Source organism: Ursus americanus, chromosome 23 (assembly GCF_024610735.1).
Source record: "Ursus americanus isolate L20-20 chromosome 23, mUrsAme1.1.p, whole genome shotgun sequence".
Lineage (NCBI taxonomy): Eukaryota > Metazoa > Chordata > Mammalia > Carnivora > Ursidae > Ursus > Ursus americanus.
Window position 1 is genome coordinate 19242204 of NC_142149.1, and position 13780 is coordinate 19255983.

Genomic DNA, 13780 nt, shown 5'->3' on the forward strand with positions numbered 1-13780 from the left:
AATCTTAACACGTGTTGCAATGAGCACTGGGTGTTATACTCAAATAATGAATCGTTGAACACTACATCAAAAACTAATGATGTACTATATGTTGGCTAACTGAACATAATAAAAAATAAAATATTAAAAAATAAATAAAGAGGTGTCCCGAAGGTGTATAAGCCTTTGGCCCCACAGAGCCTGGATCTGCCCCTGGAGTCCAGGATTGGAAGAGTTATAGAGCCACGAAGGCACTGAGGCCAAGCTTCTGGCAGGAGACACCTTAGGTTGGATTTTTTTTTTTTTAAGATTTTTTTATTTATTTGACAGAGTGAGAAAGAGAATAATCGGGGGGAGAAGCAGGCAGAGGGAGAAGGAGAAGCAGACTCTCCAAGAGCAGGGAGCCTAATGGGGGCTTGATCCCAGGACCCTGGGATCATGACTTGAGCCGAAGGCAGACTCTTAAGGGACTGAGCCACCCAGGCGCCCCCTTAGGTTGGATTTTAAAAGAGAGGACTCAAAATGAAGAAACAAACTGCAGAGTCTCAGGAAGCACCTTGAAACATCTGAGCACAGCCCCACACAGAGTCACTGTTGGAGGAGATCATCAAGAAAATGTGACTGCCGGTTGACTCTCAAGCTGGACCTAGGCAATTGTAGGCTCCTCGCCCCGTCCTCTGTCAGAGTATACGCTCCGCCCCCTATTCCCACAGTGGGAGCCTTGAGAGCGCAATGTTGTTGAGACCATCTGCATATTACATGTGACCGAACCTACTGAAGGCTTCTATATAAACTTTTTAAGATTCTGGTGGGTAAGTGCGGCGATCTACTTGTCTTGCGGCCACCCAGGACAAGTCTCGTATGTCAGTTCACTTGCTTATTAAACCCACCACCTACCAACTTGGAGTGGTCTGCTTCTTTCTTTCATCTTTTCTTGCCCTCTGTGTACAGGGGCCGGTTTCAGATTTCACCCAGGGAACTGCCCAGGTTGTGAACCAACAGTCGTTTTTATTTAGTAAATGTGGATTTGTGTCTCCCATGATCAGGAATGGTTCTAGGTACAACGATCACCCAGTGAACAAAACAAAGGGTCTCCCCTGGAGCTTAGATTCCTGTGTGTCTTGGGATGGGGTGGTGAAAGTTATAAATAAATGTATAACAATAAAGTCAGCAAGTCAATCTATAACACATCTAGTGATAAGTGCTATGAAGAAAAATAAAACAAAGTAAGGGGACTACAGTGGAGGGAAGGGAATGCTATTTTAGATAAGGTTGTCCAGGGAAATAGCAAAGACCTAAAGGAAGAGAAGATTCAGAGATTAGGGAAAGTGAACGGGACAGAGGAAGAGCCAGTTCAAAAGTTCTGGGGCAGAAAGCCAGTAGGGCTGAATCAGATAATGAGAAGTGGTGAGAGGTAAGGTCAGAAGGTGGGGGCCAGATCAAAGAATGTGTTGGAGGTCTTGGGGAAAAGTCTTGGATTTTACTTAGAAAACCACAGTAGATGTTTTAAGCACAGGCATGAAATAACTTTCATTTTTAAAGGACTATTCTGGCTGCTCTGTGGAAATTTTACTATTGGTGGGCACGGGTGGCATCAGGGAAACCAATTAGGAAACTACTGCAATAATCCAGATGAGGTGATGGTGCCTGCATAGACCAGGGTGATTTCCAAATCTGCTTTGAAGACTGAAGGTATTTGCTGATGAACTGGTTGAGGGATGAGTGAGAAAGAAGAATGGAGTTGTCATATGTTGAAGTGTGGTAGACGGGCAGGAGCAGTGGGAGGGCTGGGATGGACTTGGCATTCGGACACATTAAGTTTATTAGGCGTTGAGAAGAGATGCTGAGTAGGGAGTTGGAGATGTATGTCTGGAGTTTGTAGGAAACAGTGGAGTTGGGGACACTGAAGACTTAGGTGGGGCTCATCGGGATATAAATGGTCTTCAAAGTCATGGGACTGCCTGAGACTATAAGAGTATGAATGTAACTGAGGCACCTGGCGGGCTCAGTCGGTGGAGCATGGGACTCTTGATCTCGGGGTTGTGGGTTCGAACCCCACATTGGGTGTAGAGATTACTTAAAAATAAAATCTTTAAAAAAAAAGTATGTGATTTTTGGAGGGGTCACATTTTGCCTTTCTCATCATTGTGTCTGCACCCCCAGGGGTGACCTTTTGAGCACACACACACAAGCCATACACACTCACACAGGGGTGCAAAAGAGCAGCCTGGGGGAGGGGAGCTGGGCTCTGAGAGCAGGTCTCAGCAATTCATGCCACCTTGGCCCTTTCCCCTTCCTGTGGCCTTTCTGGATCCTGAAGGGACAGCAGAACCATCTGGGCCAGCAGGGCAGGAGGATAGGGATCCCCCTGGCTGAGGTCCCCTGTCCCAGGAGCAGAAGCGGCCAGCAGTCAACGGCCCAGAGAAGACCATTACCTGGAGGAAGCAGCAGGCCAAGATGCCATACCTCCCCCCCCCCACAAAACCCCAGCAGCTTCCTCTCTAGTCCAGCTTCCCAAGTTCTCTGCAGGCCCCTGCCCACTCCAAATGGTCATTTCCTTCCCCGGCCCCATCTCCTGGCCACCTCTGTCCTTCCTCTGCCTGCAACTTCATGGCCTAGTCTGCACCTGTTCTCCACCCCTCCTCCAGCAACCTAGAGGGAGATTGGCCCCACAACTCTGCAGGCCCTTCCCCTGGCTTCAGGAAGGACAGCCCACTGGGCAGACAGCCTGGTCTGGATCCTGAGCTGAACCTCCAGGTGAGTGGCAGCTTCTGGGCTGGTGGGGATCCCTCCAGCTGAGTTTTGTCTAGGGCAGGGGCATAGAGGAGGAGGAGTGGAGCTGTATCCTTTTGACTCGCTTAGCCTTGTTTCTTCTTTACACATCTGGCTTCCACACAGGAACACGATTACAACAGTAACACCACTAGGAGCAGTAATAACAGCGGTGCCTGCTATTAAGACCTCCATCCCAGCACTTCCAGACATTACCTCAATTAATCGTTCATACACTCCGTGACATAGGTCTTATACCCATTTTACAGATAAGAAAACAGACTCAGAGAAGATAAGGGCTTTGCCTGAGGTCCCATGACTAGTGGGGGCCAAGTCACAACCCGACTCTCCCCCTTCCCGGGCCCACTAAACTGCTGCAGACATCCCTTGGGAATCCAGGGACCACTCTCCACCCTGCCCTTCGGCGGGGCTAGCTCCTTCTTCTTTCTGAGCCTCGGTTTCCGCATAGCTATAACCGGGGCTAAGCACGATCTTTCCAGATCACCCACCCGCAGCACGCGCCACTTGTCGCCCAGGTGCGGTGCAGCCAGCAGCCTGGCTCCGTCCCCCAGAATCGCGAGACCCTGGGGCACCAAGGAGAGAGCGGCAGACAGCGGCGGGTCAAGCGTTTATTGCGGGGCGGCGGCGGGAGGAGCGCGGAGCTCGGGGCCGCCCGGGGCCGCGGCGCTCTCCTCCTCCGCGGGCTCGTCGGCGAACACCGCGCGGTGCATGGCGGCAACGTAGCTGCAGCCGCTGGGGTCGGCCAGGCGCAGGTGCGCCAGGGGCAGGAAGCTCTCGGTGCTGAAGTAGCGCAGCGCCGGGCGCGGGGCGCGCAGCGCGGCCAGGAAGACCTGCAGCGGCGAGAGGAGGCGCACTGGCCGGGGCTGGCCGCTGTCCCCCGCGCGCCGTCCCTGCTTTCCGGGCCCCGCCCGGCGCCTACCTCGGTCACCTCCTCCGGGTCCTGCGCCGCCTCGCGGAAGATCCGCTCCAAATGGCGCTGGTAGCGGGAGAAGAGGTCGCGGGTCTCGGCGTCCGCGCCGTCCAGCGCCCCGCCCGGGACGCTCTCCAGCTTCTCCAGGAAGGCGGTGCGCACCGGGCCGCACTCGATGAGGCTCACGCTGCGGGCGCAGAGCGGCGAGTGCGCGGGGGCGCAGCCAGCGGGCAGGACCCCAGCACCGCCGCCGGGAAGGGGGAGGCGGGCGGGACGAGGGTCTGTAAGCCCGCGACAGGCGCCGAGGTAACCAGAGCCTTTGAAAATTGGTTTGCTGCGCGAAAACCATCCCTGCCTCTCCCCCGCCCCACAGCCATTTGGGGGTGTGAGGGAGATTTGCATCAGAATTCCAACCTGGCTGGCTCCCTTACTGTGTGGCCTTGGGCCAGTCACCTAACCTCTTCGGGGCCGGAGCTTCCCAGCGGGATGGCAGCACCGGTGCGATAACCCGTGCAGAGCCCTGGCACACCGTCAATGGGAGCCGCAGTGGGGAGGGGCCAGGGAGACCGCCTGAGAGAGGCTCCAACAGGACAGGGGGCTAGAGTTCCCAAAGTCAGGGGTCAGGGGTTCCGGGGCCGGGGCGGTAACTCACTGGACCCCGAAGGGCGGCAGCAGAACCGCCAGACTCTCACATAGACCTTCGATCGCGAACTTGCTGGCGCAGTAAACGGCGTTGAACGGCAGCCCTTCGAGGAGAGAAGAGGCTTTGGAGGCGCATCTAGGAGGGTCTCCACCCGGAGCCCACTGCAGCCCGTGGCACTGCCGCCAGGCCCCGCCCCTCCCGCTCGCCCCGCCCCATTCCACGCACCCATCAAGCCGCCCATGCTCCCGGTCACCAATACGCGTCCCGAGCGGCGGCGCTTCATGTCCGGCAGGAAGGCCTGCAGTGTCCGCACCGTCCCGGCCACGTTCACGTCCAGCACGGACCCCACGGTGCCAGCCGCATGCATCTCCAGCGGCCCGAGCAGGCCCCGCCCCGCATTACACACTGAGGGGAGAGAAGTCAGACCCTGCCTGCCTCTCTGTCCTCTTTGTGTTCCCGGGGGCATTTTGGTTTGGACACAGCGCCAGACAGGCTCCTGCACACGTGTTGTGGGGGGCTCACCCAGCACGTCCACGCGGCCCTCGGTCACGCGTGCCCGGGCAGCGGCCACAGAATCTGCGTCCCTCACATCTAGCTGCAACGTCTCCAGGGAGTCAGGAGGGCACCCTCGGGACCGGGCCGCCTCCCACAGAGGGCCCTGCGCCCCCAGGTCCCGCAGCGTGGCATACACTGGAGATTCGGAAAGAAACGGAGGATCTGAATTCCCTGCTTACCCCTACCTGGGTGCCCTTGGACCAGGGGCTGCTCCTTTCTCTCCACCCCAGCCCCTCATATACCTTTGAAGCTCCGGGAGGGGTCGGATGCCAGACGCAGGGCCAGGTGCAGGCCAATGCCCGAGGAGCAGCCGGTGATGAGCACGACCGTGCGGTCCATGAGGCGACAAGTGGGGAGAGGCCCGGGAGTGCAGGGCTCAGGTCTCCGAGCTAGATTATCACCTGCTTTGCCCCGCCCCCGCCCTTGGGGTCCCCACCCCTTGTTGTGTCTCCAGCCTAATCTCAAGGTTGAGTCCTCCTTCGGGTCTGGGGCCTACTCTCCCCAGCCCGCTCCTGGTCAAGGCGGAGATGACGCCACTGCTTGGAATACCCCTTCTTCAGTGGCTCGTCAGAGGTAGGGCAAAGTTTTGCAACAGGAGATGTGGGCTCTCGTGTGGGCACTGAGTGCCCTGGGCACATCTTCCCCTGGGTGTGCCTCTGTCCCATAGGGACAATTATAAGTTCCAAAGTTTGCTGCTGAGGGTGTGAAAGTAAACGTTTTGGGAGGGCATTCCCGGTTCCAAGGTCGGGTGTTAGTATCAGAAATGGGGAGGCCGAAGCAAGGGCGCAGGGAAAAACAGCCTCACACTGGGTCCGTCCTCTAGCCCCGAGTCCTCCCAGGCATCACGGTAGTGACATTCTGACAGACAGGCCCAGGTGGTTCACCAGTTTATTAAGTTGTATTAAAACAGTACTTTGATCCCAAATTTGGGGTGGTGGAGGAGGGCAGCTCACCTCCGTCCCAATTTCCCAGGCCTGATCCTCCGGCGGGTCTTGAGTTCCTTTGCCCAGGCCTGGGGCCCTCCTGGGATGCCCGTCTAGCTCCAGGCCCTGGGAACCCGCCCAGGCCTGGAATTTGGGAAGACGGCCACCCAGGGGTGGTTCATGGGTCACAAGGAGCCAGCCACCAACCGGGGGTAATATTTGAGGAAGAGCTTCTTGGCCAGGTCCACAGTGTCCCCTTGGGGCTGGCTGGGATACCTCTGTGTGCTGAAGACGAAAGCCTGCTCCAGCTGGAAGGCATTCTTGTCGAACTGGTGCTGCTGGAAGGGAAGGCCCTGGGCCAGGCTCTCCACCAGCATCTCCATGAAGAGCCCCCAGCGGGGGGCGTAGTAGTCAGCCACCAGCCCGGCCAGCTGCTTGTTGGCATAGTCCAGGATGTTGCCCTCGGGCCCCCACAGGGTCAGCTGGTAGCGGCCGTTCTGCTCGTAGAAACGGGCCTCGGCCTCGCTGACGGCGGCCGCCCGGGCCTGCTCCAGCCAGCTGCCCAGCAGGAAGCGGCGGTCACTAGCCAGCACTTTGTCCAGCGCGGGCAGAAGCTCGTAGACCAGGCGGCCCGCCACCCTCAGCAGGGGGACCAGCTCCTTGTTCAGGTAGGCGGCCCTGGCCTCCTCATAGTACAGGCTGACCAGCTCCTGGGCCGCCTGGCGGGTGACGTCCAGCAGGTCGTAGCGGAAGCTGGGGCTGGCGGCCAGGGTGGGGGTGGCTGTCAGCAGCAGCCGCCAGGCCTCAAACACATCGGACCGGTTGTACCAGACGGCAGTCGCCATCTGGAGGGACGGCCTCCGGACCAGAGGGCTGCGATTGTGCCCGCTGCAGGCCTCCCCAGAGCAGTTGTAGACGCTCCTGAGAAGCAGCCGCCACGCGGCCTCTGTGTCCTTGTGGGCGACTCCGTACCGCCGGGCCGCAAAGCTGGTCACCCAGGCCTCCAAATCGGCCACTGGGTCCTTCCGCCAGCCCAGCTCCGCCATGAGGGCGTAGACCATTTCGTTCTGGCCGATGCCCTCAGGGGCCATGCCTGTGCCTGCCATAGTGGAATTGGGGAAGAGGCGGGCAGCCGCAGGACCCCGGTTCACGGCCTCCAGGGCCCCGAACAGACCGTGGTTGCCCCCAAAGTTATGCAGCATGCACCAGATAAAGGGCTGGCCGTGGAAGGAGGCCGTTCGGGTGTACACAGGCTGGCTCTCAGCAAACAGGTCCAGAACCAAGAGGCGGCCATGGGGCACTGCCCCCAGCACGGCTCTCACCTGGGCCGGCCCCCAGAACTCGGGCTGGTGCTGGAAGAGCCAGCCTTGGAGCAGCCACACAGCCTCAGGGTCCACTGTGGTTGGGGCAGGGGGAGGGAGACAGAGAAGAGGACTGATGAGAGGAGAGAGGGCAGGGGAACGTTCACCCCATTCTACGGATAAGGAAACGGAGGTCCAAAGAAGTTAAATGACTCTGTCACGGAACACTCCTTCCTCTGTAACCCCCAACCCACAGGGCACTGCATCACACACACCCTTGCCATCCCCTCCTCCTCCCGGCTGGGAGCTCTAGGCCAGTGTTGTCAAGCTTTACGAAGCATCGAAATTACCCAGAAGGCTGGTTAAAACAGATTCCCGGGCCCAAGCCCAAGTCATTCCGATTTAGGACAATGTGCAGACCTGACAGGCTCTGAGACGAGGCTGAGGCCACGGGTCCTGGATCACACTCGGACCAGTGCTCTCGAGGCAGCCTGAACCAATGGGCTCCCTTCCTGGCTGACACAGAGGCCTCCCCACCCGGCCACTGCTGACCTGACCCCTCTCTACCCCTCCCCTGCAAGCGGCAGGAAGGAGCTCTGAGTTCCTTGAGCACCAGGAAGGGCACCCACCGGCTTTGAACACAACCCCTAACCTCTGGCCCGCATTACCTGCCTCAGCTCGGAGCAGAGCCCACCTGAAAGGCTTGCAATGGCCAGCACTTAATGGCACTTACTCTGAGCCAGGCATCGTTCTGCTTATGAGGTAGCCCCATTTTACAGACGAAGCAACTGAGGCACTGGGAAGAAGATAATTTGTTGCAAGTCACACAGGCCAGGGTTTGAGCAGGCTGCCTGGCTCCAGAGCTCGCCTCCCAACCGCAGTGTGGTTAACTGAGATGGGGATGTGTGTGCAAGTGCTTGGTAAACGGTCAAGTGCTCTTTTCCCACCCCACTGACCTCTGCTGCGCCCCTGTCCCTGCGGAGGGGGGGCTCCCCTTCCCAGCTCCCCCTGGCACCAAACCTGTGATCATGGCCTGGTAGACAGAGGCCGTCGCTGCGGCAAGGTAGGAAGGCTCCGAGGAGGGGGGCTGCATCTCGTTGAAAGTGTCGGCCCCGTAGATGTGATCCGTGCCAAACTCTTTGGTCAGCTCCCGCAGGAAGAGGCTCCCAATGATAGGGAATAGAGGGTCTTCCGGAGCCAGGAGGAAGGAGCAGGAGTAGGAGCAGTTGAAGTGTCCCCAGCTGCCCAGCTGGGTGATGTTGACCTGAGGGAACACCCTAGTGGGGGAGGGCGCAGGGTGGAGGGGGCGTCCAAACATTGCCTGGAGGCTGACACAGTATTCATCACCAGCCTCTCTGGCTTGTCTGCAGGTCCTGGAACTCATCCCAGTCTCCCGTGCCTCCGTGCCTTTGCACAGACTGTGCCCTTGGCTGGAGTCCTTTCCTCCTCCCTCCCTGCTTATGTACCTCACCTCATCTGTAGAGCTTCTGCTCTCTCTCCCCCTCCCACCGGCTGAAACAAGCAACACTCATTTTTCAAGATTTGGCCCAGTGCTGCCTCTGCTCTGAGCCCTGGCTGCCCCTCTTCCCCAGGCAGAAGGGGCCTAGACAGAGAAGGGGACCCACATATATTCCTGCCCACATCACTGTAGTGTGCGCCCCTGCCAACCTCTCACCCAGCAGGGGCGGAACTCAGTGCACCTTTGTCGCTGCAGCCGCAGCGCCCAGCACAGAGCCTGGGAGGACAAGCGTCTGCTGAATGTATGAACGAGGCTCTTGCTACCCAGCCGAGAGGTGAAGGAGTGGCCAGCCAGGCCAGCAGCGTGCACTAAGCCTTGTGACGGTGGTGGGAAGCAGGTGCTCATGGGCACGAAGGAGGTGCCAACAAGGCCGGGCGCCCCAGCAAGGCTCCCTGAAGGAGGGGAGGTGTCCGCTGGGCCGTGAAGAATTTTCCCAGCCATAGGAGAGGAAGGGTCAGTGGCACAGAGGAGCAGAAAGGACAGAGGACCAGCACACCTCTACGAACCACTAAATAAGAGGCACCATTTGCTAAGACTGTGCCGAGCCATATGTACAAGTGAGGAAACTGAGGCACAGAGCAGTCATGTAAATCTGAGTACAACAGCAGCGCCGGCATCAAGCCCAGGCCTACATGGAGAGCTTCAGTTTTTCTTTAAATCACATGTTGCAGGGAAAAATAAATCCCCTCTCTGAGCCAAGTAGGAGGGAGAGGGGGGAACGCTACCTGGTGAGAGCCTTGGGGACGTGCCCCGCGAAGGCAGGCAACACTGGAATCATGCCGAAGGAGCGCATCCGGTCCAGGATCCGATGCTGCCAGGAGGGGAGTGGAAGGTGGTGGGCGTCGCCCTGAGGTGGGACGCCCTCACTCCCCCGGGGCACACAGACTGCCCAAGGCCTAGTTAAGAGCCCCGAGGCTGGCCAAATACCCCGCTCCTTAGCCCAGGACCACGTAGCACTGTCCAATTCTGCCCCCTCTCCTTCCCCGTCCTTTTACCTGTAGGTAAAGCTGTTTGAGGTGCCAGGAGCGGGGCAGGGGGCCACCCCAGGTGTGCAGGTTGCCCATGCGCCCCCAGGCCAGGAAGGCAGGGCCAGTGAAGTACTCATCGATCTCTGACTGGGTCAGGCCCAAGGCCAGGTACACCTGAGGAGGAGGGCGGGCCCCACACGTAAATACATAGAAATACATTCATCTCTGTTCATGAATGCGTTCACTCTACACTCATTCATCTCTTCTCTGTGCTGAGCCCCAGAGTTACTAAGACAAACGTGGCCCTTGCCAGGAGCCCACAGTCCAGGAGAGACAGACCTGTGAACAGGTGAGTTGACTCATCGGTCAGCTTTGTTGCAAGGGTGAGGTGAGGCACAAGGGGCTCTCGCCAAACGGGGAAGGGGCCTTAGAAGGCTTCACGGGACAAGGCCAGCTAGAATGATGGGTGAAGCCAGCTCTGCAGGGAGACTAAAGAGTCCACTCCCACCTCCAGCAGCCAGAGCCCTCAGGGCCCAGGCATGGAAGCCCCCAGGGCAGGGGAAAAGCCTGGAACTGAGGGGAGCTCCTGCGTGTTGAGGGCAGCAGGTCTCCACCAGCTTTGCATCTGAGAAAGGACACTGGTGGAACTTAGGAGCCAAGAGTTCTGTTCAAAGGCTCTTGGGGGGGGGGGGTCATCCAAGGAGAGGGGGCAAGAGACTGCACTGGGGCCATGAATGAGGATAAAGAGGATGAGGCAGATCAAGAGCTGCTGAGGAGACAGGATCCATGGAAGCGGCAGCCTGACCAGCTGTGGCGGTGGGAGAGAGGGGAGCCTGACTCCTTAGCGTTTCTAGTGAGGTGCTGGCGTGCAGGCCCCAGCAAGTGCTCCTCTGTGTTTGCTGTGGGGAGGCAGGGACACGGGGGCGGTGGGGGGGGGGGGCACGCACCCGCTGCCAGATGGCCTCCTGGCCGCTCCAGGCCAGTGCCAGGTTGATGCCATTCAGTGCCATCCAGTCTAGCTCCCGCTCCCAGCGGGCCCAGTCCCACCACACGAAGGAGTAGCTGTGCGTGCACACATTCTGGTAATAGCGGTACCTGCGGGTGGAGGCGTGAGCTGCAGCATGTCCCTGGGGGCAGAGGGGACGTCCCCCAACCTCCGAGGGTCCCCTGCCCTGGAACAACCCCCCACTACAGATCTAGCCCAAAGGGGAGGAGTTGTGACCCTTCTACTGCTTCACTCCAGGACCCACCCCAGGTGGCCCGGGGACTCAGTACTGAGGCAGGAGGGAAGGGAGGCTCGGGAGACAAGGTGACCAAAGTAAAGCCATTCTGGTTTTGGGCTGACCCTTACCCTAAAAATCAGCAGGTCATAAAAAGAGTTACAAGATCCCACTCGTGGAAAACTACAAGACCCCACTCCCTCCAGTAGTAAAAGCCACAAAGGTTGGACATTCTGAAAATTGCTCCCCATGGGTAATTCCACAACCCGAATCACAACCCTAAAGCAATGGAAAAATTAAAGGTTAAACCCAAAGTTAGGGGCACCTGGGTGGTTCAGTCAGTTAAGCATCTGCCTTCGGCTCAGGTCATGATCTCAGGGTCCTAGGACTGAACCCCTCATTGGGCTCCCTGCTCAGCAGGGAGCCTGCTTCTCCCCCTCCCTCTGCCGCTCCCCCTGCTTGTGCTCTCTCAGTCACTCTCTCAAAGAAATAAAGTCTTTAAAACGCCCAAAGTTAAAAAGTAAGCCTCTCCCTATACGGATAGCTAATTTGAAAAACTTATAAAACCCTTCTCTAGAGGCAAAGGGGTGTCCTCTTCATCTGGGAGGAGAGATGGCTACTTTGTGAAGTGGCACCTTTCTTACTTTCAGACTTAATAAACCTTTGTCCCTTCTCTAAATGCCTTGCTCTTAAATCTTTCCCCCAAAAGCCAAGAGCCGTCTTAGGAGGAGCCTGAGGCCCTCGAGTCCGGGGCCTCGGCCTGTCCGGATCAGTTCGGGAGCGTCCGAGGTGCCCCCAGCTGTAGCCAGGCAGCTATCTGGGAGAGCACACTGCATTTCCAGCCAACTCTGCTAGAGCCCCCTTCTGCACAGTGTTTAAGTGCTCTATGGCAACACTGGTCCCTGTCCTGGAAGGGGGGGTCCCTCTCCCCATAGTCTAATGTGGAGACAGGTGTGTGCACACACCACCTCCCTGCGGTGGGACAAGCGCCAGAACGGAGGCTGTGAGGGGGTGGGTGTCATTCCTCGGTGGGCATTTTCCAAGAGAAGGTGGAAGGAAAGGAATAGCATTTTCTGCACCACAAATTCTACGCCCGTCACGGTGCAAATCCTCACGACCAACACTGCGTGATGTTATATTTCCATTTTTCAGATGAGCCCACTGAGGCTCTGAGAGGCTAAGTGACTTATTCAAGGACACACGGCTTTTAGAGGCAGGGCGACCCTAAAGCCAGCGCTCCGCTCAGTCTCCCTGCAGCAGCTGCCGCGGGGCGGGGCGGGGCCTCTGGCGCCGCGGGGCGGGAGGTGGGAGGCGGAGGCAGGTGCAGGCGGCCGCAGGGGGCGGGGGACCCGGCGGGCCCCGTACCTGTTGGGCGTGGCCTCGGTCAGCTCCTCCGGAACGGCGGGCAGCGGCTCCGGCAGGCGCAGCTGGGAGCCGGACCAGGCCACGTGGCAGCCGCAGAAGTCGCGCAGGTAGCGGTGCAGCCCCGCGGCGGCGGCCACGCCGCTGGAGCCGAGCACCCGCACCAACGCCCCGGCGCCGCCGCCGCTCAAGCGATAGGTGTCCAGGCCGGACTCGGCCGCCAGGGCGCGCTCCACCGACACCGAGAAGGCGGCCGCCGGCCCGGGCCCCAGCAGCCGGGCCAGCAGCGCCCGCACGGCCGCCGCCTCCCGGGCCTCGTCCCCGGCCGAGCGGCCCGCGGCGGCCAGAAGCAGGAAGCCCAGGACCGCCGCCACAGCTGCTGCCTCCATGGTCCTGCGGTCTCGGGCTGACCGGGGCCCGCGGGGCATCAATTGCGACTTGACTAGGGGGCGGGACGGCCCGCGTCCAATCAGCTGTGGGCCTCAGACCACGTGGCACAGAAGCTAGCGCACGAGCCCGCTCCCGAGAGACCGCGCTTCCGGGTCCCCGACTGGAGCCCGGAGCGTGTCTTCAGACCGCACGTGGTGCGGGACCGCGTGACCCGTGTCTTCAAAAGCACCGGCTGTGACCCGGTGCCCTTCACAAGCGCCTTCAGGTACCGTTGTTCCTGGAGGGTGTTCACATGTGATTTACTGTTCTCCATCCGGGCAACTGTCCAACAGATACTTTTATTTGGAGTTTTATTTTGTACCAGGCACTGCCACCCTCCTCTAGGGAAAACCTGGAAACCAAATACTTACATAAATTGAAAGGAATCCGGACGCCTGGGTGGCTCAGCCGTTTAAGCAGCTGACTCTTGACTTTGGCTCAGGTCATGATCTCGGGGTTGTGAGATCCGTCCCCACATGGGGTTCAGCAGGGAGTCTGCTTGAGCTTCTCTCTCCTTCTCCCTCTGCCCCCCTCCCCGCTCACGTGCTCTGAATAAATTAATTTAGTCCTAAAAAAATTGAATCTGTTCAAAGTCCACTCCCGCCCCCCCCCCCCCGCAAAGCTTACAGACAAAACTCACAGGTGTCTGCACTTGGTCGTAACTCTGTTTCTCTAGGTTATGGTGCCCTCCATTCTCAGACAGTAGACCCCAACTACAAAACATACTCTTCTCTAGTCTGACCACAACCCATATCCCGGATGAGCCTGGGACAGAGCCCCTCAAAGATTCTAACATCTCCTGCTCTACCTGGCCAAGAGTCGACCTCCCCCGCCCATACCCCCTCCCCAAGGACACAGCTGCAGCCCTTTCACATCCTTCAAAACCCCTTAAAAACACCCAGCCTGACAGAAACTCAGGTGACTTCTCTTGGATGTCTGACTCCTCTCCTCCCTTGAAGAATAAACTCTGTCCTGCTTCTTCCTCTACTCTTTTTGCAATTCTTTGCCCAGGACACTGGCCACCCTAACATAAGTAAAGTTGTGATGCTGTGAAGAAATACAAAGATACCTGGCCTAAGGCTTCCAAAAGGAAGTGACATTTAATATGAATTAAATTGGGATTGACTAGGAAAGAGGGAGGAGAGAGCATTCCTGGCAGAGAAAAATGTATATACATG

At 58.4% G+C, this 13780-nt stretch overlaps 2 protein-coding genes across 6 annotated transcripts; both read right to left on the minus strand.

Moving 5' to 3' along the window:
- Window positions 1-461: 461 nt before the first annotated feature.
- On the minus strand, window positions 462-5600 carry HSD17B1 (hydroxysteroid 17-beta dehydrogenase 1). 4 transcript variants are annotated; one of them, XM_045781668.2, is made up of 6 exons: window positions 5123-5600; window positions 4848-5015; window positions 4551-4730; window positions 4335-4428; window positions 3692-3869; window positions 3368-3602 (listed from the first exon to the last, which is right to left on the minus strand). In XM_045781668.2, the coding sequence occupies exons 1-6, from the start codon at window positions 5217-5219 to the stop codon at window positions 3381-3383; spliced, it is 939 nt and encodes a 312-aa protein (XP_045637624.1). In that variant the 5' UTR covers window positions 5220-5600; the 3' UTR covers window positions 3368-3380. The 4 variants fall into 4 exon arrangements, with proteins under 4 accessions (XP_087710500.1, XP_087710499.1, XP_045637624.1 ...); XM_087854374.1 differs by having other exon boundaries at window positions 462-3625; window positions 4551-5015; XM_045781667.2 differs by having other exon boundaries at window positions 4551-5015.
- Window positions 5601-5751: 151 nt separating this feature from the next.
- On the minus strand, window positions 5752-13145 carry NAGLU (N-acetyl-alpha-glucosaminidase). Of its 2 annotated transcripts, XM_045781666.2 has the most exons (6): window positions 12177-13142; window positions 10539-10686; window positions 9619-9765; window positions 9349-9434; window positions 8125-8381; window positions 5752-7199 (listed from the first exon to the last, which is right to left on the minus strand). In XM_045781666.2, the coding sequence occupies exons 1-6, from the start codon at window positions 12599-12601 to the stop codon at window positions 5989-5991; spliced, it is 2274 nt and encodes a 757-aa protein (XP_045637622.1). In that variant the 5' UTR covers window positions 12602-13142; the 3' UTR covers window positions 5752-5988. The 2 variants fall into 2 exon arrangements, with proteins under 2 accessions (XP_045637622.1, XP_087710497.1); XM_087854371.1 differs by lacking the exons at window positions 9349-9434; window positions 9619-9765; window positions 10539-10686 and having other exon boundaries at window positions 12177-13145.
- Window positions 13146-13780: the final 635 nt, after the last annotated feature.

Coding starts and splice junctions, on each gene's coding strand:
- NAGLU (XM_045781666.2), bottom strand. CDS start 12,601: ATGCCCCGCGGGCCCCGGTCAGCCCGAGACCGCAGGACCATGGAGGCA. Junction 9,435..9,618: donor TCAAACAGCTTTACCTACAG/GTAAAAGGACGG, acceptor CCCTCCTGGCAG/CATCGGATCCTGGACCGGAT. Junction 7,200..8,124: donor CTACCAGGCCATGATCACAG/GTTTGGTGCCAG, acceptor CCCCAACCACAG/TGGACCCTGAGGCTGTGTGG.
- HSD17B1 (XM_087854373.1), bottom strand. CDS start 5,219: ATGGACCGCACGGTCGTGCTCATCACCGGCTGCTCCTCGGGCATTGGC. Junction 5,016..5,122: donor CCCCTCCCGGAGCTTCAAAG/GTATATGAGGGG, acceptor CCGAATCTCCAG/TGTATGCCACGCTGCGGGAC. Junction 4,429..4,550: donor GAGCATGGGCGGCTTGATGG/GTGCGTGGAATG, acceptor CTCTCCTCGAAG/GGCTGCCGTTCAACGCCGTT.